Here is a 20,158-nt window from a genome sequence, read left to right as displayed (position 1 = left end):
CCAAACTCTGACTGGAATCAAAAATTGTCTAAAGGCTGTGTTTGGAATACTGAAATGCACTAAGTCTTTGAAAGCAATGCAGCATAAAAGTTTTTTTTTTTTTGCAGTGCATCTTTTGAATAATGGATAGCTCATGCACCACTTGGGCTGCTTGGTGCATAAGTTTTAAATGCTGAATGCCTCCATGCTCAGTCCTTCCCCTGCAACCTCTAGTCTGCAGACTGGTCTCCTGGCACTGTATAGCTTGTTTATTTATTTGGGAAGAACAACTTCAAAGGCCTGAGTGTGATTTAGCTGATTTATTATGATGAAAAATTCTCTAGCGGAGCAGCCATAACAGCTCACCTGAATAAGTTCTTCCACTGTGGTTTGTGTCTTTGTAAAGTTTGCTCCGGGATGTTTGTGTGCGCATGTATTGGATGTGCAGATCATCACACTTATATTGTGATCCTTTTGCTTGCAGGTGTATGGAGCAGCCATCCAGTTTTATGAGCCTTACTCAGAGGAGAGCCTGTCTGAGCGTCAGCGCTCACAACTCGGCCTGCCAAGCTCTGATCTCGGACCCGACGGGACCAGAAGTGTTTACAGCAACAAGAGCATCTGTCTGCTCTCCCACTGGCCCTTCTTCCAGTCCTTCAGAAGCTTTCTTACCTTCCTCTACCGATACTCCATCTCTGGACCGCATGCCCTGCCTATTGAAAAGTTAGCATTGTTTTCTTTTACATTTTTCTGTCTCTTTGTTGACATCTATTGCTCACTCTGGTTAAAGTTTCAGGTCTATTCTTACACTTATTGCTTTATTAAGTGATTATTTTTGTACTCACAGGCACATCTCTCACTTCATGCAAAGTGTGCCATTCCCCTCCACTCAGAGACCGCGCATCCTGGTGCAGGTAAGCTGAGTAAAGTAAAGCAATGATCTCAGTTCTGCATGTTTGCTGTATTTGGTTTGACACGAACGTCTTAAAACACACCGTAGTCATGAGCTAAATCCCCCACCCACTGATACTCTAATGCTGTAACGCTCTCCTGTGTGTCCTCCACAGCTGTCTCCACACGACAGCCTGATACTGAGCCAACCTGTATCCTCTCCACTGCCTCTCAGGTAGGGAAACATCAGCAAAATGCCAAATATGATAATGTATTTTATTTGCTTTAGCCTTAATCTGGTGACATTTGTTTTTTAATTGTGTGTCCAGCGGTGGAAGCCTCTCCACGTTACTGCTGAATCTGGGCCCAAAGAACGCAGCCACTCTGCTGGTGCTGGCTGTCACAGAGCACAAGATCCTGGTTCATTCCCTGCGTCCAGCTGTGCTCACCAGTGTTACAGAGGCCCTCGTGTCCGTAAGTCTTTTCTTCTTTGTTTTTCTTTCCACATTTCCTCATGTTACCACTGAAGAGGGTGGTCTTTAATGTGATTAAAGCTACAATAGTGGATGAGCTGCGGCTTCACTGAACAAACTACCCATAATCACATCAAAGAAGACGCTCTGGTATTATGGATGAACAACAATTACCACTGAAAAACGCTCTTCAAAGAAATAAAGTTCTGAAAAGGGAAAGAGACATTTCTGACTAGCTCCTGGTTTGAAGGTTTGGTCTGTAGGATTTAGGGGGATGAGATAAAATATAAAGTGTTTTTTTTCCTTATATAACCACCTGCAAATGTGACGTGGGTTTGGTTACTTTTGAATGTGTCAATTATATCTACAGAGGGAGCAGGTCCTTATCAACGGAGTCTGCCATGTTGCACCGCCATGTTTCTACAGTAGCTCAAAACGGACAAATATGTAATAATATGTAGTTGGCAGCCACTTTGCTACAGAGCAGGAATGGGGGTCGATGCCCAGTTCTACCGCTTTTTTCAAAAGCCAAAAATCAGTAAGGTTTGAGCTTTTCAATACTGCTCTTGAGTACCGTGGGTCCTATAACGCAACTTTACATCTCGAGTGAAGTCACATCATTTAAATCCAATCAATGGTCCACATACACTGATTTTACATCAAATTAAACCTAAATGCATTACTTTCAACTGTCTTTGGATTAAAAACAAAATCTCCAACTCCATCAGTTGTTGCTGCTGCTTCTGCTTTCATCATCATCCACTCAGCAGCAGTGGTAAACACACCCAAACTTTGTAACAAGTCCGTCAGTTAAAAATAGTAATCCAGTATTGAAATCCACGTTGAAATCTTCAGGATAAGAGCTAGTTAGCTAAATAAACAATGTTGCATAAGGTTTCATTGTGATGTGTTTAAGGTCAGCTCATATTGTAAAATGTATTGACCTTTCCTTTTCAGATGATCTTCCCTTTCCACTGGCCGTGCCCGTACATCCCTCTGTGTCCGCTGGCTCTGGCCGGTGTCCTCAGTGCACCGTGTCCTTTCATCGTGGGCGTGGACTCCCGATACTTTGACCTTTATGTGCCCCCGGCTGACATCAGCTGTGTGGACTTGGACACAAACACAATCTCCCAGTAAGTGACCTCTAACCACAGCTGCTCTGTGATAGATGGCTTTCAACTTTAAGACACCCCCTTCAAAAATTATCTCCTAGGCTTTTATAGGTCTGATTGTGAAAGTTCTCTCCAAGGTTATCGGTAGTCAGCCTCTTATGTAATGATACAAGCTTGAATGTGGAATATTCTTACTGTACACAAAAGCACATTTTGTGTAACCGCTGGTCTCTCACATCCATTCAAAAGCTGTGGTGAGATTAAATTGTCAGTGCTGATGCCAGTGAATCCGTCTCCCTCCTTGTATCTTTTTTGCAATGTTTCTTGACTGTCCTCCCGTGTAATGAAAACCACATGGTGTTCTTTCAGAAAAGACGACAAGAAGGCTCTAACGTGGAAAATCTTGCCCAGGAGGGCCTGCAAACATCTCCTGAATAACCTGAATAAGCTCTATCAGCAGCTGACTGAGGGTGAGTCCAGTCTGATGCTTTGTCATTTTTGGTTTCATGAATAATTTGTGTGACTTGAGTCTGCTGACTCAGCCTGTACAGTCAATTTTACAGGAAAACCCAGCGGACGTACTGTTATAAGAAACCACCTTGTTGGTCGATGTTCAGTGCATAAAGGAAGATAGGACATGTAATTTTATCCTAATCCATTTCTGCTCAACCTGCCTCTTCTACATATAGTTAGTAATTTCATGTGTTTCTGTGATATTTAAGGTTCTGTTGCAGTCTGTCTATTTTACCATGTTTTTTGTCTTTCTGACGCTTTAATGTTGATGCAAAATAAATCCCAGTTTAGAAAGGAGCTCTTTGATTGCGACAGATTAACATTTACCTTTGATGTTTTCTACAATAACCCGCTGACGTAATGTCAGGTGGCCTATTTTTGGCCAGTGAAACTGAAACATACAAAAAGAAACCAGAAATGAATTGCCTGTTAATAGATGTTTTCACAGTGTCATAGGGTGCATTCAATCAAACCAAGGAAAGAATCAAACTAAAGATCCACGCACTATTAAAAGCTCCCAGTAAATTTTATTGTGCAACATTTCGATCAAGCAGAGATCTTGGTCAGGCATATTAAACAAAAAAATATTTTTTTATTTTTACGTTGTTGTTTTTTAAATGTCTGACAAAGATCTCTGTCAGATTGAAACATTGCACAATTAAAATTTACTGGTAGCTTTTAATAGTGTGGGGATCTTTGGTTTTGGTTGGTTTGGTTGATCTTTGGTCTATAGCAGAGTAGGTCAGCCATCCTTTTCGGTGCATTGGGAACATTTTGATCAGACAGTCATGGTTCCCAGAGGTTAAAGACGACTGACTTTGGGGTTCCCCTGACTTTTCCTCTTTATGGTTCCCTTTGAATTATGAATTTTGAATGAACAAACCAAACACTGGCCCTGGTGTTTTAGAGTTTCCGCAGTTAGCAGCCCCCGCCCCCCTGTCAAAAGACCAAATAGCATCAAAAAAACACTAATTAACCAACCAAATGTTGCATGCTGACACACTAAACCTAGATGCAGAACGTGGTACATTATACCAGTTAAATATCAGCAAATTAGCATTGTCCCTGTGAGCTTGCATCCTGGCTGTAGTGCCAAACAAGACAATTTGTGAAAAATACAAACAATCCAAAGATTTTTTTTCCCCTAATTTCAGAGTGAAAAAGAGTGCTCCAAATATTTGTTCTCACATAGCGCTGTGGAGATGGGTCTGCCTACAGGACACTAGCTTTCAATAGACAATTATTTGTTTATGTGCTAATACGTTCTTCATAATCTACTGTTGCGTGCTATCAGGTGGTCAGCTGAACCGTGAAGATGTGCAAATGGAGCACACTGTGACCGACAGTGAGCTCAATGGTGGAAAGAGCCTCCACACTCTGGAGCTGGAGATCCAGGAGACCTTCTTGCGCTTCATGGCAGCCATCCTGCGAGGGTACCGCTCCTACCTGCTGCCCATCACCCAGGCCCCCTCTGAGAAGACCACTGATGCCAGCTCCCTTTTCGACATTCAAGGTACATTTCAGTCTCTGTATGCATCACAAAAACACGGCTGACAAGGTGGGCTTGCATTAACCCTCAAATTGCACAAATTGAAATAGCAAATATAAATTACACCTAATGGTTAAAGCCAAAAAGTGTGAAATACTTTTTCGGCTATTATAGCTCACATGATGCTATAGCTATGTACTATGTCAGCTATGTCAGTAGGAGCTGGCTCCCTCGGGCATGATGCATCAGGTGCTGCAAGAGGTGTTATTGCATCAAAGAATAATAACAGCTTTGTATAGCAGTTATCTAAAGAAAGCTACAAATTGTTACACAAAGTTCATTAGAATATACAAAGAAATATAAAGTTAACATAAATAAAACACTGTTAAGAGCTAAGATAAAAGTGTGCTTAGAGTAAAAGAACATAAAATACAACATTTCTTAGAATGAAAATGTACAAAGCAGTCATTAAAATGAAAAGCTTTCCTACAAAAATTCCTATGAATAAAGTTAATAGTTAATAAAGTTAAGCAGATCATCTGGAGGTTTAGAATCCTCAATTCCTCTGTGAAATCGTGGACTATCACCTCATATCCCAATCCCTCATATGTGGGAGCAGCCACATATAAATGGCTTGTTTTTCCATTATCACTCGCATTACACACCTGTGTCCCCTGTGATTGGAAATAATGACAGTTAGTGTGGTTGCTATAATAGAAATAAACTTGCTTATGTTCTGAACATCCATCGACATGCTTCTTTGAATTTTGAATGTTTTGAAAATATGGCTTTAGTTTTGCACAAATCTGTAATGGAAACCAGCCTATTGTTGCCTTTATGTGATTCTGTGCTGTAGCAGGTCATGGGGTTAAGATCCGAGTGCTGCTGCATCAAAGTTTGGCCTACTTCACTGTTATAATGACTGTGGTGATTAAGCTTAAGCTTTACTGGAAATTAGGGCTGGATGACAAATCACAGAAACTGCTGTGATGAACAGCACAATGTCCCCGTGCATCTGTGTGCTCTTATGCAAGCGAGGCAGCGGAGAACAAACTGTTTCATACCACAGTATTCATTTCCTGTAAATGTTGGTTAAGTCTGCGTGTTGACCCTGCAATCATCCTGAAACAGCTTGATAAGTGAATGTCCAGTTTTATAATCCGATATTAAAGCCCACTTGTCATGCTTGTCATTACATAATGTGTTTTTGTTTCGTAGGCTTCCTGAAGAGCAGAGACCGCTCCCACCAGAGGTTTTACTCCCTCATGACCAAGACTCAGATGTTCAGCCGTTTCATCGAGGAGTGCTCCTTTGTCAGTGATAAAGACGCCAGCCTGGCTTTCTTTGATGAGTGTGTTGATAAGGTGAGGCTTGCAGCTAATCTTTACTATGGATTTTCTCTGTCAGAGACGATTCATCAGAAGAGGTGCATCTCTCTGCTGTGCAGGAACAAATGCTTCAATAACAATATTCAGCCTGGCCGCCACCCATTTTTCAGCAGAAACAAAGCTGAGTCATTGAGAGGGAAAATTAATCATATGCTGTCCTCTTAATTAAGACGTCTTATTGAGGTCTTGGTTTAATTTGAAGGCACTAATAAGGAAAAAACAGGAACTAATGGAAATAAACAAAGAGTAATTAACACTTGGGCTGCTTGTTATAAATCAGCACTACCAGCTTTTCCAATCCATAATGTCCCCTGTTCTTTCAGTCCTTTTTTAAGTCTTCTTTTGGTATTTCTATTGTTGCCCTTTTCTTCTTCTCTGATTTTCCACCTTTTATTGTCTTTTCTGCTGCTCTGTTTGTCATCAATGCTGCTGCCTGGTAGCTTTTCACCACTGGAGGAAAGGTAAGCTATTAGAATCTGTTTTGTAGTTCAAACCTTTTTTGTTTGTTTGTCAAAGAAAATGCTTTTTTTTTTTATAATACACTCATATTCTTTTTTTAGCTCTAGTAGAACCAGGTATGAACCTGAATAACGTGTTTTCCTTTGTTCTGAGTGCGTGACTCAGCTCAGTGTTTTGTGTAAGTGTGTGCTGAATAAATCAAAGAGAGGTGAGTGCAGTTAGAAGTGCAGGAGAGGTCTTGATTGTGAGGATGTGCATTAGCTGTCAGTGTGTGTCAGCAATCTGCATTATTGAACCAGGTGCCATTAGAGTGAAGCACACAAAGAGCAGAACTGTGAGACTCTGAGGGGACGCTGAGACTGTGAGATTAATTATTTGTGCAGATGACAATGCACTATCCTGACTCTAAAAGTCTCTCAAATATAATCATAGAAATAGATTGAGAGTAGAACGCTACATTGCATTGCTTGCTGTGATCATTTGTAAAGTACAAAAGAAGATGGGGCAGCTCCAGAAGCAAGTCAGTCCCCGAAGGCACCAAATAAACATGTTTTGTTTTTAATTGGGAACTAGTATTGTACAAATGTCAAATGCAAAGTACAAATATATGTTCTATTTGTTTTTTTTTCTTCTCCCCACCCTCTTTGTGGTGTGCAGAACAGAAAAACAAAACGCCATCTTATCCGAACACCCCACCCACACACCTCAAGCCCCCAAAAAGTAATTAACACAAAAATAACAACAACAAAAACTATTTTAAAAAAAGAAGAACAGGGAGAAGAACTCCACGTGAAAGATAGACAAGATGCCTACTCCAAGAAATTAGATGCAATGAGAATCAGATAGGGTACAGCGAATTAAGAGTATTTACATAACAAATGATAGGCTGCCGTCTTTTGTAGAATCTGACAGATGAGCCTCTCAGGAAATATTTCACCTTTTTTAATGATAAAAAGGATGTTAAATCAGACAACTAGGATATGGCAGAAAGAGCAAAACATGTTTTTTATCCCTATAGCTAATTTCAATATTCATGAAACCTGTACAGGGGTAAATTTGTATATAACTCACCTGCTAACATTTTATTCTATATTTTATACTTATATCAAACTCAAGGCTTTAAAATGGGAGTCCGTGAACCAATTGCTCATTCATTATTTTTTGCAGTCTGTGGTGAAAAGACACGTCAAGTGGGACCATAAAGTGACACACTTCCTAATTTGGGAATTTCTTTTTTACCCTACTGAATACAAAAAAATAAATACTTTTCCAAGTTTCTCTCTTTCACCAAACTAATATTAGCTTAATTGCACTTGTAACTCATTATGAAACTCACCAAAACTGTCTCAGTTAGTCTTATTAGTTTATTATTCCACTGTTCCACTAAACCGTTAATTTTACTGAGTTTGATATTAAAACATGCTGATGTGCACTCTATTTATCCCCGTGGTCTCTCTCATGCTTTCAGCAGTCCACGGAGCAGCGGTTCTCACTTGTTCTTTGAAGGTAGCAACAGTACAATCATTCACCAGACATGCAATTAACCCTCTGTGGTACGCATTTTGATGCCAGTGAAAAAATGGTGTTTCTAGCAGCTTGTTGTCCTCCGCAGTGTAATTCAGCCTCAGTAACATCAACTGGGAGTGCTGCTTTTACCCTCCTTTTCTTTGAAGAGTCAAATAATAACAGTGCATTCATTCTGTAAATGGGAGGAAACTGTGTATTATGCAGAGGACTCACAAATTGCACTGTTATAGTAGACTACGTAGTGTAATAGCCTGAACTGTATCACAACTAACGTGATTTAGTTTAATTTTTATAAATTTAACACAGAAGAATGACAAACAAAGATGTCGGTTATAATCCTTATTTGTCAACATATTTTGAGTTTTATTGTTGAAATCCCACAGAATGTAGACAGTGAGATGCTCATTGTCGTTGTACGAACGTTAGTCATCTGCTGATTTGAAAGCTTTTATTAACACAACCTGCCCACACATGTTTTGTAACACACGCAAAAAGACAAAACATCGCCCTCTCCTGCAAAAAAAAACTCTGTGTGCTTGCAAACTTGTGCAATCAGGAAGTCACATCTACATCCTGCATAAACAGTGGGAGCTCCTGTACAAGTGGTCACTGCGGTTATTATTGAGAAGTGGAAGCATTGATTCATTCAGCGTCAGTACTGCTGAGGTTGACAAAGAGGGTGCGATTGAGAAAGACATATTAGGTGTAAGAGGAAGGGCAACAAGCGGAGAAACACTGAGCAGAATCTAAGCGAGGGCAAATAGGTCAGTGGGAGTTAGTTGACTGAATCATCCACTCGACCGAGTGGAACAAACCCTGTAACACAGTAGCAACAGGGAGCTATTCAGCCGCTGCCATAATATTAACGTTTTTGTGAAGCTCATGTTCGAGATAAGCTGGTACTCAATTCAGATAAGCCAAGTGAATGCACATGAGCATAGCTGGCTTTTTTATGATCTCCAGACAGCTATTCAATAGTGTTTCCCCCTAAAAGAGAACACGGCTTTACCTTGCCACACAACACAAAGGAGTGCTGCTGCCGCTGTTCCCAGTGCAGCCATGTACACTTCTCAGTTCTGAGCTGAAGGAATTGTGGCAGTTTAGTATCAAGCGTCGCTGCCAAGGCGGCACAGTTTAATGGTTTTGTGTCCCTGGAGCAACATGGCATCCATTTTGTCTAGGTCACTGCAGCCTGGATTCATTTAGTCTTGGAGGAATCATGGGATCAAGCCTTGGCAGTGCCCTTTAGTGAGATGGAGTGGAGCCATATTTCTGATGTAGATGGACTCATTACAAACATCTGTTTGTCCTCACTGCCCCTCACATCTGATCACATCTGAGGGCTCAGACAGTATTAGATGCGTGTGAGCATCCAGACAGCTTTAGCATCTATAGATTTGTGTTTGTTTGTTTGTTTTCAGTATTCACATTCATTACAGTGAAGGTCACCCAGAAGTTGGGCCTTCATTCTAAAAAACACTCTGCTCTTTGCAAAGCTGTACTGACATGATAACATCATAAACAGATAAATCAGAAAACACAGGCATCAAATTAATACACACTTATATACAGCCCGTTCTCACTCTGAACTCGTTAAATAGCGCCACTCTAAGTGCTTTTGCCGTATGAGAGTAATGTCAAAGGCCACCTTCCATGTGAAGGTGTCATATAAAATCACGCTTGGACAGAACCGGTGGTGTTGCCATGATACGCTGGTGGACAGCCGGAGGGCACTGGGCACGTCCACATGCAACGTGCATGCAACTGATGTCATACTCATGTTACACGAGTCCTGTAGCATCCAGTAATTTAAATTCCGAAAAATGTAGTTCTCTAGAAATTTAATAAAATTTGCACTTAACCTGATTAAAAATGTAATGAAACCCAGTAAAGAATAGATTTGTGTTTAGATGAAATATGAAGAACAGAGGAAGGCAATGACAATTTTTTCTCTTAAAAAAACAGATGGACAGCGAGCGGCCAGAGGAAACCAGACTGATCGAACTGGATGAATCCCACCGCAGCGAGCACACGGTCTACATCAACCCTCCGGAGCTGCCTCCACTACCACAGGGAGAAGAGCATCCTCTGTGCTATAGGTACCACGCTGCACATCAATGTCTTCACTACAAGACAGGCTGTTTCTTTCTTTTACGGTGTCTTAAACAGACACCCATTTCAAGAGCACTTCTCGCCGACACCTGGTGCACACAATGCAGCTCCCAAAGGAGAGGCATTGCGTAAATTGCCTCTGTTGTAGGAGAATTTGTTACTGCTTTAGGGCTTTGTTATTATTTTCAGCCGGAACATGTCACTTTTGTATTTGTACATCAGCGCTCAAGCTTCCAGCGCATCAGAGCCAAACCATTGTGCATGTCACTCGGCTTGCCGGTGTTTATATGGGATTGATGTCTATTTCGGTTCATGTTTTTAAGAGTGAAGGTATGTCTTTTTGCAGCTACTCTGGCTTTCCTGTGCTGAATGCTGAGCTTCTGGAGCCACTGGAGGGAACAAATCCTCCATCAGCAGGCATGGCCTCACGCCACAGCAGCCCAGCCAGCCCTACGGCCATCTTTAGGCGCTCTAAACAGGTCAGCCGTGTGAGATGTCAGAGTTTCTTGAAAGTAGACTCAGTCTTACAAATAAAAGATGATTTATTGTTTAGAAATGCCACTTATAAAACCCTTGTTTCCTGCTGATTTTATGTGTTTTACTAGCTGTTTCTAGTGTGAAACCATACAATTTCAAATAAACATAATTGGATTGCATTTATTGTCAGATCTGATCCTATGTAATTTGAGCCAATTTGTTTGTTTTTATGTTTGCAATTAAGGAAGTTAAGCTCATTTTAACGCTGTATTCATTCTACATGATGATGGATACGGGTGTATATGTGAATGCAAAATGCAAATCTGGTTGCTAGAAGATATTTATCTCTAAATGTGATTTTTTTTTTCTTTTTCTTCAGGAGATCAAATCAGCTCAAAGGATGGCCAAAACCCACTCATCTATGCCTCAGATGTGGTCCAAGTGTCTGCTGCGCCACTGCTACGGCCTTTGGTTCATCTGCCTGCCAGGGTTTGTTGGCACCTGCCACTCAAAGGTGCGGGCTCTGCGCACAGCTTACGACGTGCTGAGGAAGATGCAAGACAAGAAGCTGCAAGCTCCAGATGAGGTGCATAAACAACCACATGACTTCATATATATTAAGTTTTATAGATTGATTTTTAAATCCTCCTGTTTTGTGTTCAAGGTGTGTTACCGCGTGCTGCTACAGCTGTGCGGGCAGTACAGCCAGCCAGTCCTTGCTGTCAGGGTGTTGTTTGAGATGAAGAAAGCCGGAGTTCAACCCAACGCCATCACTTATGGTTACTACAACAAGGTGTGTCTTTGTGTTCTGTAATGGCGGAAAAAAACTAATCTGAAACTAAATTGAATCTTGCAGCTTGAATCTGAAAATACATGACCAAATATGCTGTATGTGTTAATTGCTGCAGGCGGTGTTGGAGAGCACCTGGCCCTCCACCACCAGAGGAGGCTACTTTTTGTGGGGAAAGCTGAGGAATGTGGTCCTCGGTGTGCTCCAGTTCAAGCAAGCGGGGAGAAAGCAACAGGCGCTGCACAGAGACCCTCAGCTTTCAGGTAAATATACTAACATCCAGATAGAGCTTTGCAACCAATCAATCAGTCAGAAGTTATGTATGAAGTTATGCAAGTTATGCAAACACATGAATAAAAACAAGACTGTAATATGATTACTCATTAATAGTAGGAGTACTCATTAAAACCAGAAGCTCAGGAAGCGCTAGCAGCACCAGAGGCAGAATAAACCCTATGAACAGAAAGAGAAAAACAAAAAAAACCAAATAACTAAAGAGATAAAATGATAATAATAACTATATAACTAATAACTACTGTAACTGACAGTTTATCATACACCCCCACTCTGACTGCCTGCAAAAAACCAAAGCAAGGAGTAATTGTTTTATACCCAAGACTAATCAGGTCTTAACTTCTTGGAGATTGAGTTAAGTTCTGCGGTAATTACTTTTCAACTGTGCTCAAGTTCTGTAATTGAGAGACTGAAAGTATAGGAGTTCTTTTTACTTACCTAGATCTTAATGAAAAGATTTATAAATGAGTCTGATCCTGTGGGAGCACTTGTTTCATCTCTCCTGGTCTCATGTAAGGTTTATCCCGACTCCAACCTCCTTCAGCACATGTCGCTCCCAACCCTCCTTTCCTTAATGGCACTAATTAAACAGAGTGAAGAGGTTTTCCTCCCCAGCAGTCACAACACACAGGTTGCTCTTGAAGCCAGTCCCTAATTAACACAGCAGCCCAGTTAGGCTCTGATTACCATAATGGCATGTTGTGCAGAGGGGCTCTAATAAAAACATCATGCTTTACATCTTATTCTGTAATCTGGTTGTTTCTGGCGTGACTTCACTTTGCTTGCATTCACCCCACAAAGAGGATTTTTAATTCAAATTTCCCAAATCGTAATGTGATCATGTTTTATACCGAGATCCTTTCAGTGACATCCGTGAATGTATAGTTGGCAAAATGAAAATGTGATTTAGTCAGCCCTTGTTTTCCTCTCCTTTGAGATAAAAATAAGACAGAAAAGTGACATTTGGGTTATCTTTTGGCACTCTGGCATCATGTTCATGTTGTTCAGTCTCGTTGACGGCGATATGACTTTCAAAGCATTCCTGCACCTTCGCAGCGGATGACACCGATTACAGCGATGTTCAGTGATTGTTTATACAGAGCTCTAACACAAGCAGGGCTCGTATCCTGCTGGTGCTCTGTCATTTGTTTTAATCAGCCTCATCCCTTTTCTGTTGTCTCACTTCAGACGGCAGCGATCTTGACACAGTCAGTCACGGCAGTTTGGACAGTGCTAATGACTCCGCAGAGCGCACTTCCATCGACACTGACTTCACTAAAATGGACTCCAGCGATGATGGATTTAGTACAGGTAGGAAACGGCTCTTTCTTCCTCGAGCTATTTCATTCACTCATTAAGTGCCACCGCTTCTCTTTATGTCTCAGTTTCTCTCTGAAAAAAACTCTCAATTTGATTTAATTCACCACTTCAAAAGCAGCTAAACCACATGATTCATGAACTTTAATTTTGCATTTCTCCACATGAAAAAAATATAAACCAGACTTTGACAACAAATGGATTCCTTTCTTCTGCGAAACCAGAGCACCATGATCCCACCATTGTTTGGTTCTGTGTAAAAATGCAAATGTGCTGTAAAGAAGGGACTTTATAGCAGCCCTGTAGTGCTATCTCTGTGTAAAAAAGACTTTTTTTTGTTGTTTCATATTTTGTCCTCACATTATTAATAATGCGCTGTAGATAAAGGACAGTGGAGACAACAGAGCTTATAGTGGTCCATCAGCAGGATAAAGCTCTTCCACTAACACTATCATAGACTTGAATCTGGCTCATCACTTGTCTCATCTTTTATTCCCCTCAGCAGAAAACAAAAGAATAAAGCAGAAATTGTGAGAATAAAATAAATCACAGTCGAGCAGGTTTGTACCTTTTTTCCTGCAGTTTGACCTTGTGAATATGATGCAAGTTTTCAAAGACTCTATTCCTGCTGCTCCTGCTTTTCTATTTCTGGGAGCGCTGTTTGCTGTAAGCTGTAGGGAACGTTACAGTGCTCTGTTGAAGAAAAACTCTCAGATCAGTTGTCATTTGTGTAGCTATCCAGAGACTAAATATCTGTTTTTTGATTCCCTCAGCTCTTTCCGAAAGAGGAAACTAAGCAGGTGAAAAAACACAATCAAATAAGTCGATGTTTGTCAGAAGAGTAAAGCCTCTTATGTTTCTCAGGTGGACAGTCAGACCAGGGCTACGACTCACTTTCCAAAGAAGAGGAGCGGATGTGCAGCAGAGAGAGTGACAGCGCAGCACTGACTGAAGACAAAGGGCCGCTGCAGTCCAGTGAGTTATGGATTAGCTTCTATCGCTCATCTTTGACACTTAGCTACCATTTCTGCTGGAGTGAATCACCGTTTACTGGCAGTGAAATGAACACTCTGGCTTTAAAAGCTCGGGTATCATGTGGCAGTGTGGGTGTACTGTATTCTCCAACGGTCCATTTGCAGTTATATTTAGATGTTTTTGAGAAACAGATTCTGGTGTTGGATGAATGCATTATGTAAGCAGGTGATTATTTGCATGATAGGATTTGTCTTGAATTTTGTTGCTATTAACACCGTGTCTCACTTGATGAAATCTCTGTTCCAGCCCTTGTGATCAATAGTCCTCACTCACTAATTGGTGTGGGCTTTTCATTAGAGGCTTAATGGGGCACTTAGGTTTTTGGGACAAGACAGCCATATTTATAAGATTAATAGCTGTCCCTTAAGGAGCCACACAGCTGCCAGTTTCACCCTAATTCACCTCAGTGCAACAGCTTCATGCTGCTGTAAACAGCAACACTCCAGCAACTGATGATTTTCTTTATAAAATGTAGATTTTACATGGATGCAATGACAGAGGTATGACTCAAGTTACATGACTTGGACTTGATTCACAAATCTGATGACTTTAGACTTGACTTGCAACTTGACGTGGACTTAAACACTTATGATTTCACTTGGACTCAAGCCTTTACCCTAAAAAAATACCCGATACCTTCCCCCAAACCCAAAGATTACAAAGTATTTTTATTATAGTTACTATTATTTAAAAACTTTGCCATGAATCAAATAATTTCCCTTCATATTTTCAATAAACTCATGTTAATGTTAATCTTTTCTTATTCCCCTTAGACTTAAAGCGTGCAACATCCTACAGTAGCATTTAAAACAATGAATAATCTTACAGAAAATGTCTGATAAATTAGAAAGTTAAGGGTATGTTTTCCAATATGAGATATGAATACAATAAGCCAGGAGAGAAACAAAATTTCATTACGTTGTGGTCCTGTTTAATAGTGCTATATGCTGTAAAAGTGAAATGTCAGCAGCACTTCATATAATTATGTTCAGCTGTGCTTGCTTGAACAAATTTTTAACAATATTTTTATTGAAATTTCAAGTTTCAAAAGATGTACATCAATCAACAAATATGTATCCCTATAATAATAATAACAGATTATAAATGAACTGAAAAAAATAAATAATTGATTAGATGAAAATATAAGAATGAATTCAAAAATTAAAAAATGAAAAAAGAGAAAAAGAGTGATTTAATAAACATCAAAGTAATGAACTAAAATGAGCTAAAATAAAGTAAATAAAATAAAAGACAGGATCAATACTTTCATGTGATCCATAAAACTTTTCCTTTTCAGTAGGTGATACATGTTTCATTGGCCAAGAAGAACATAAATGAGTCCAGAATACAAACAATCTCTTTTTATTTACCTTTAACATTAAGTAAACCTCTCCAGCCTGAGACATTTCATCAACTCATTTTTCCACATTTTAAGTGACGGTGGTTCTACAATTTTCCAGCAGAGTGCAATCTTTCTTCTTGCATGAGAATTTTTGTAAATTTAATACATATTCTTACTCTGTTGTTAGATTGGCATAACTGTAAGCAAATAGCACATTTTGACTTGTTTTAGGAGTTGAAACTTGAAGTTTAGGATTTGTGACTTGACTCTGAACTTCACTCTGGACTATTCAATCTTGTCTTGGGATTTCACTCGGGATCTGCCTTTTTTTATTTGAGATGTGACTTGGGACTTGATTGCACAGACTTGAGACTTGTAAGTGAATTGCAAAAGTGCAAAAAACTTAGTCTCACCTCTGTATAGTGCTGATTTAAGAAATTCTGCTTTAATGACTGGGTGTCATTTAAATCTCCAGCACCAGAGATCGAGGTTCCAATCAGCAACACCTCTCCTTCTGCTAGAAGCTACAATTCAACAGATGTCACTGCAGGTAGGATTAGAAAGATTGTCATGGAATCGTTATAACTGCATATAAAAGCCTCAGATGTCAGTCCAACTTCATGTGAGCTGAATGTCATGCCACGTATATGTTTTTGTCACAGGCAACAAGCTTGTTTCCAGTCCATCTAGTGACGCCATTCTGTGTGGAGTTCTGCCAAAGTCAGAGAGGCCAAAATCTCTGGACTTGTCTGGTGGACAAGGTAGCCTCAGGCTCACCGTTCCCCACCTTGGCTCATCAAAGCAGCATCACCTAGCTGCTGACAGGCTGCACGGGGTAGAAGAGGAGGAGACAGAGACCGATAAGCAGAAAGCTGCGGTGGAGAGAAGTGTCAGCTGCAGCGGTGCAGTGGACAGGCCGGGTTTGTCCATAGAGAGGAGTATCAGCTGCAACGCTGGGACTGTAAGCAGAACAGGTGTTATTGAGAGCGGCTTTGATCCCCTGTCACTGATGGCGGCAGATGCGGTACAAGAGTGCGATCAGGAGAACAGCGGCACAAACACGGCCCGCCGCGACCTCGCCGATGAGATTGAGATGTACATGAATAATGGCAACAGCCCTCTGAGCAGCCGCACGCCCAGCGTGGACTTGCAGAACCCCTCGAGCCCCTTGTTTCGATCCGCCTCGTCTCCTCACACCTCCCCACGACCCTCTACCCTGCTCCGCTCCAGCACACACCTCCCACTGCCGGTGAAATCAAAGGAGAGGCTGAGGCCGTCGCCCTCGCTTCCTCTCGGTGTGGGTACCAAAGACAGGGAGCGGCCTTCCTCTTTGGTGTCGCCCTCTTCACCTACTCCCTCCTCCTCATCATTCTCCATGGACTCCCTGTTCACTCCGACCCTGGACATCTTCAAGAGCAGCGTCATATCTGCAGGGAAGGGCGTGGCTGAGAAGGCCAGCCGCCTCTACTCCCGCCTCTCCTCCCAGACTTCACTAACACAGGTCAGTAGTGCAGCATTTCCCTGTCATGGCTCGTTCTTTGAAAGTCTTTGAAACTGTGCCATCCCAACTGGGCTCCGCTTCTTAATTCACAAATTAAACAAAACAGTCCAAATCACAACACTGCAGTTGCTGATTCCGTTGCCTTCATTTGGCTGATTTAGTGTCACTTTTAAACAAATTAACACAAAACTTTCTCAGTCTACCGTGAGGTCAAAGACTGTACCGACACTGTGTTCTACACACTTGGTTGCTGTAGACACAAAAGACACAGTCCAGCCCCCTCTATCACAGCTGATCATAATCTAATTAATCACATTGATAAGGAGTCACCTCATGGATGAAAGAAAAATCCTATACAGATTAGGCAACTTGTAACAATATTTATTTTAACATTAAAAAACCTTTAACATTTACCTTACTGATATTTCCAGTATAACTGTTTCCTACAGGATGCAAACTGTGACCGGATTAGTGTATCATCACTGACCTCAGGAGAGGCAGACTGCTCCTCACTGCTGGATAATGACTGCTGTCTGGATCCAGACGGCTTCACCTCCCCCCAGCACGGAAATGTTTCTCGACTCAGGAGGAGCCCAGTTGTAGGTCACAACAACCTGGGCAGCCCGAGCACCCCCAACAGAGTGTTCAGACACAACTCCTTCTCTGGTCAGTGGCATATTCTTGAATCAGTTTACAAACATTGTTGGAATAAAGTGCCTACCCAGTGAGCAATTTTTGCTTCTAAAAATGTTCTGAGAATGGTTCAGCCAATGCAATGTTTTAGTGATGTTTTCAGCAGCAAGTTTTCTTTCAGTTCCCAGACTGATCTTCTTAAAGTTAGGGTAACATTCTCTAAAACATGTTGAAAATTGTTTTTTTTAACATATCACAGTACAGTACATAGTACGTAGTACAGTATAATCATTAAAAAAATGGTCTGTAATCTAAGTCCTCACTAACATGTTCTTCCTTTGTTTTCATGTAACATTGTGGGAACATTTTCTGAAAGAACATTCTCTGATCTGTCACCTCGCAACATCACCAAAACATCCTAAAAATACACCAGTTACATCTTTACATCTTCTTTAGCATTTAACCATATAAACATCTTTTAATTAAATTAATTAAAATGGTTTCTTTAAAACATTATTGCAACTTGTAGGTAACAGTAGCCAGTGTTGTGGGAACGTTCCCTGCTAGCTGGGCTAGTTTTCATGCTGATGTGTGGAATTTTAAAAATATTTGCTCTAGACGAACAATGCAATCCACACTCATTTAAAGCAGTTGGCAGCCTTTATGAAAGCATCTCCGACATGAAAAAGTCATAGCTCACAGCCCTGCTCGTTAAATTTGCTGTGTTAACTGCAGAGTTGTGTTGGTTCCTAGCAAAACACTTCTTGACGATCTAAATTTAGAGTAAGAGCAGGGCTCAGTAATGGAGAGCGTTGGGTGTTGTTCTGTGTGAAACTAGGCCAGCAGGCGTGAGGGCTGATTCAGTGTGTAGGCTGTTCTGCACTCAGCCACAGGCCCTGTGCTATACATAAACACAAGAACATGCACATGTGCATGCACACTCACGTGCACACACCAATGTGAAAGAGACTCTCTAAACCTGCAGCACAAGAAAAAAAAAATCCACTGACTATACACTTCAAGAACGAGTTGCTGCTTCTTCTAATTTTTCTTTTGCTTTATCAAATCTAGATTTAGCTTTGACAGTTGTGTTAAATCTTGGCTTTGTCTCATGTGTCTAATTGTATAATCCTCCCTCGTATCCAGGTGGTTTGGCACTTCCTTTCAAACCCCCCCACACTCCAGATTCCTCCCCTGACACCTGCCGCTTCCAGCCCACTCCCAATTATACCATGGAGGTAAGCTATTCTCATACAAAAATCCCTCATCTGGATTTTTATTTATTTATTTATTATTATTAATTGTTGTTTCTTATTTTTTCTTTAAAATTAAAGATAATTGATCTATTTATTTATTCGGCTGTAAAGTTATTAATGATCCAGTGGGTGGGAAGCGGGAAGTTTGGTAGGAACTTGTTTCAGATGTAACATGTTCAAGCTGTATTTGTTGTTTTTGTGATATATTTGGAAACTACAAAAGACCTTGATCAAAAAAACAAAAATCTCTCATCTGTAGACGGACTCAAATTATCATGATTAAGTGTTACACTGTCTGCTGCGTTTGTCCTAGGTGCTGATGTCCAGCTGTTCACTCTGTAAGACGTGTGACTGTCTGGTGTATGACGAGGAGATCATGGCCGGCTGGACAGCAAATGACTCCAACCTCAACAGCACTTGTCCATTCTGCGGCACAGCCTTCCTGCCATTCCTCAATGTGGAAATCAAAGACCTGAGACCACGGAGAAGGTAAAAGCTCCCGTTACACAGAGCGCTATAAAGTACAGAAACGCTTCAAACAATTATCCAGGTGCTTTCATCATTTCACACTGAATCCACTGATAATATGAGGTTTAATGTCTTTGATCTCTTATGCTAGACTGTCTATTGTTGTACTGTCTCGCTAGCTGGCACTTTTTCTGAGACGCACTGACACACAAACGCACTCAGACACCAAGTCTTTTATCCCCGCGGCTTCTTTAAACACATCCACTCCGTGTCTCCCCTCAGGTCTTCTGAGGAGAGTAATCCTGTTACAGAGGAGGTCACGTCGGCTTCCCTCAGTCCCGAGGCCAAAATGTCTGCGGCAGACTGTGCAGCTCCGTCACCTGCAGCGCCCCCGCAGGAGCAGCAGAGCAGCAGGAGCGCTGAGCCGGCTCCCGTGACGGTGCCCTACCTGAGCCCTCTGGTTCTGTGGAAAGAGCTGGAGAGCCTGCTGGTAAATGAGGGCGACCAGGCCATCTCCTCCCCGAGCGTTGTCGACCAACACCCCATCGTCTTCTGGAACCTCGTGTGGTACTTCAGGAGGCTGGAGCTGCCGAGTAACCTGCCGGCTCTCATCCTGGCCTCCCAGCACTGCAGCAAAGGAGACCAGGTAAACACACAGGTGTCTGTCAAGCTCACACACACACACACACACACACGGTTGTGTATAAATTGACCCATTAACCGTAAGGCTGTCATTTATCAGCTCTGTTAAATGCGCTTTTCCAGTTTGTTGGCATGAGTTAGATGCAAATATCGATACCACTCTCATATCTGCATGAAGCAAAGCCAAGAGAGAGCTATTGATCTTTCATCTAATTCTCAGCAAAAAGGCAAATTTCCCAAAATGTCAAATTATTCCTTCAAACCTCATGTGTGTATAGTTAAAACTTTGGTGACTCCTAGTGGCAGTTTGAAAAAAAGACAAAAACAGAGCAATGCATAAAATCAGCACACAGACAATTCCAATTTTCACTGGGAACATCTCTTTATTTGGTTTTATGAAAAACATGAAAAAAATATGTTTATAAATGCATCAACATTAACATTTTCCTATAAGGTCTGT

At 41.2% G+C, this 20,158-nt stretch overlaps 1 protein-coding gene across 2 annotated transcripts in view; it reads left to right on the top strand.

The window, feature by feature from the left end:
- The window catches only part of dennd4a (DENN/MADD domain containing 4A), a 32,894-nt gene that overhangs the window by 8,088 nt on the left and 4,648 nt on the right, over window positions 1-20,158 (top strand). The window contains exons 6-27 of one of the 2 annotated variants that reach the window (XM_042495646.1): window positions 464-702; window positions 827-893; window positions 1,047-1,105; window positions 1,200-1,344; window positions 2,301-2,476; window positions 2,825-2,925; window positions 4,263-4,481; window positions 5,676-5,821; window positions 6,286-6,306; window positions 9,797-9,930; window positions 10,290-10,422; window positions 10,800-11,006; window positions 11,085-11,213; window positions 11,329-11,473; window positions 12,693-12,815; window positions 13,686-13,796; window positions 15,674-15,748; window positions 15,861-16,699; window positions 17,149-17,365; window positions 18,479-18,570; window positions 18,902-19,077; window positions 19,339-19,702. In XM_042495646.1, coding sequence (XP_042351580.1) covers window positions 464-702; window positions 827-893; window positions 1,047-1,105; window positions 1,200-1,344; window positions 2,301-2,476; window positions 2,825-2,925; window positions 4,263-4,481; window positions 5,676-5,821; window positions 6,286-6,306; window positions 9,797-9,930; window positions 10,290-10,422; window positions 10,800-11,006; window positions 11,085-11,213; window positions 11,329-11,473; window positions 12,693-12,815; window positions 13,686-13,796; window positions 15,674-15,748; window positions 15,861-16,699; window positions 17,149-17,365; window positions 18,479-18,570; window positions 18,902-19,077; window positions 19,339-19,702 — 3,918 coding nt within the window. The remainder of the gene's footprint in view (window positions 1-463; window positions 703-826; window positions 894-1,046; window positions 1,106-1,199; window positions 1,345-2,300; window positions 2,477-2,824; window positions 2,926-4,262; window positions 4,482-5,675; window positions 5,822-6,285; window positions 6,307-9,796; window positions 9,931-10,289; window positions 10,423-10,799; window positions 11,007-11,084; window positions 11,214-11,328; window positions 11,474-12,692; window positions 12,816-13,685; window positions 13,797-15,673; window positions 15,749-15,860; window positions 16,700-17,148; window positions 17,366-18,478; window positions 18,571-18,901; window positions 19,078-19,338; window positions 19,703-20,158) is intronic. The other variant, XM_042495647.1, reaches the window with a different exon arrangement.

The sequence above is a fragment of the Plectropomus leopardus genome, chromosome 11 (genome assembly GCF_008729295.1).
Source record: "Plectropomus leopardus isolate mb chromosome 11, YSFRI_Pleo_2.0, whole genome shotgun sequence".
NCBI classification, from domain to species: domain Eukaryota; kingdom Metazoa; phylum Chordata; class Actinopteri; order Perciformes; family Serranidae; genus Plectropomus; species Plectropomus leopardus.
Note: the sequence above shows the minus strand (reverse complement) of the source record. Positions and strands in the feature narration are given on the sequence as shown.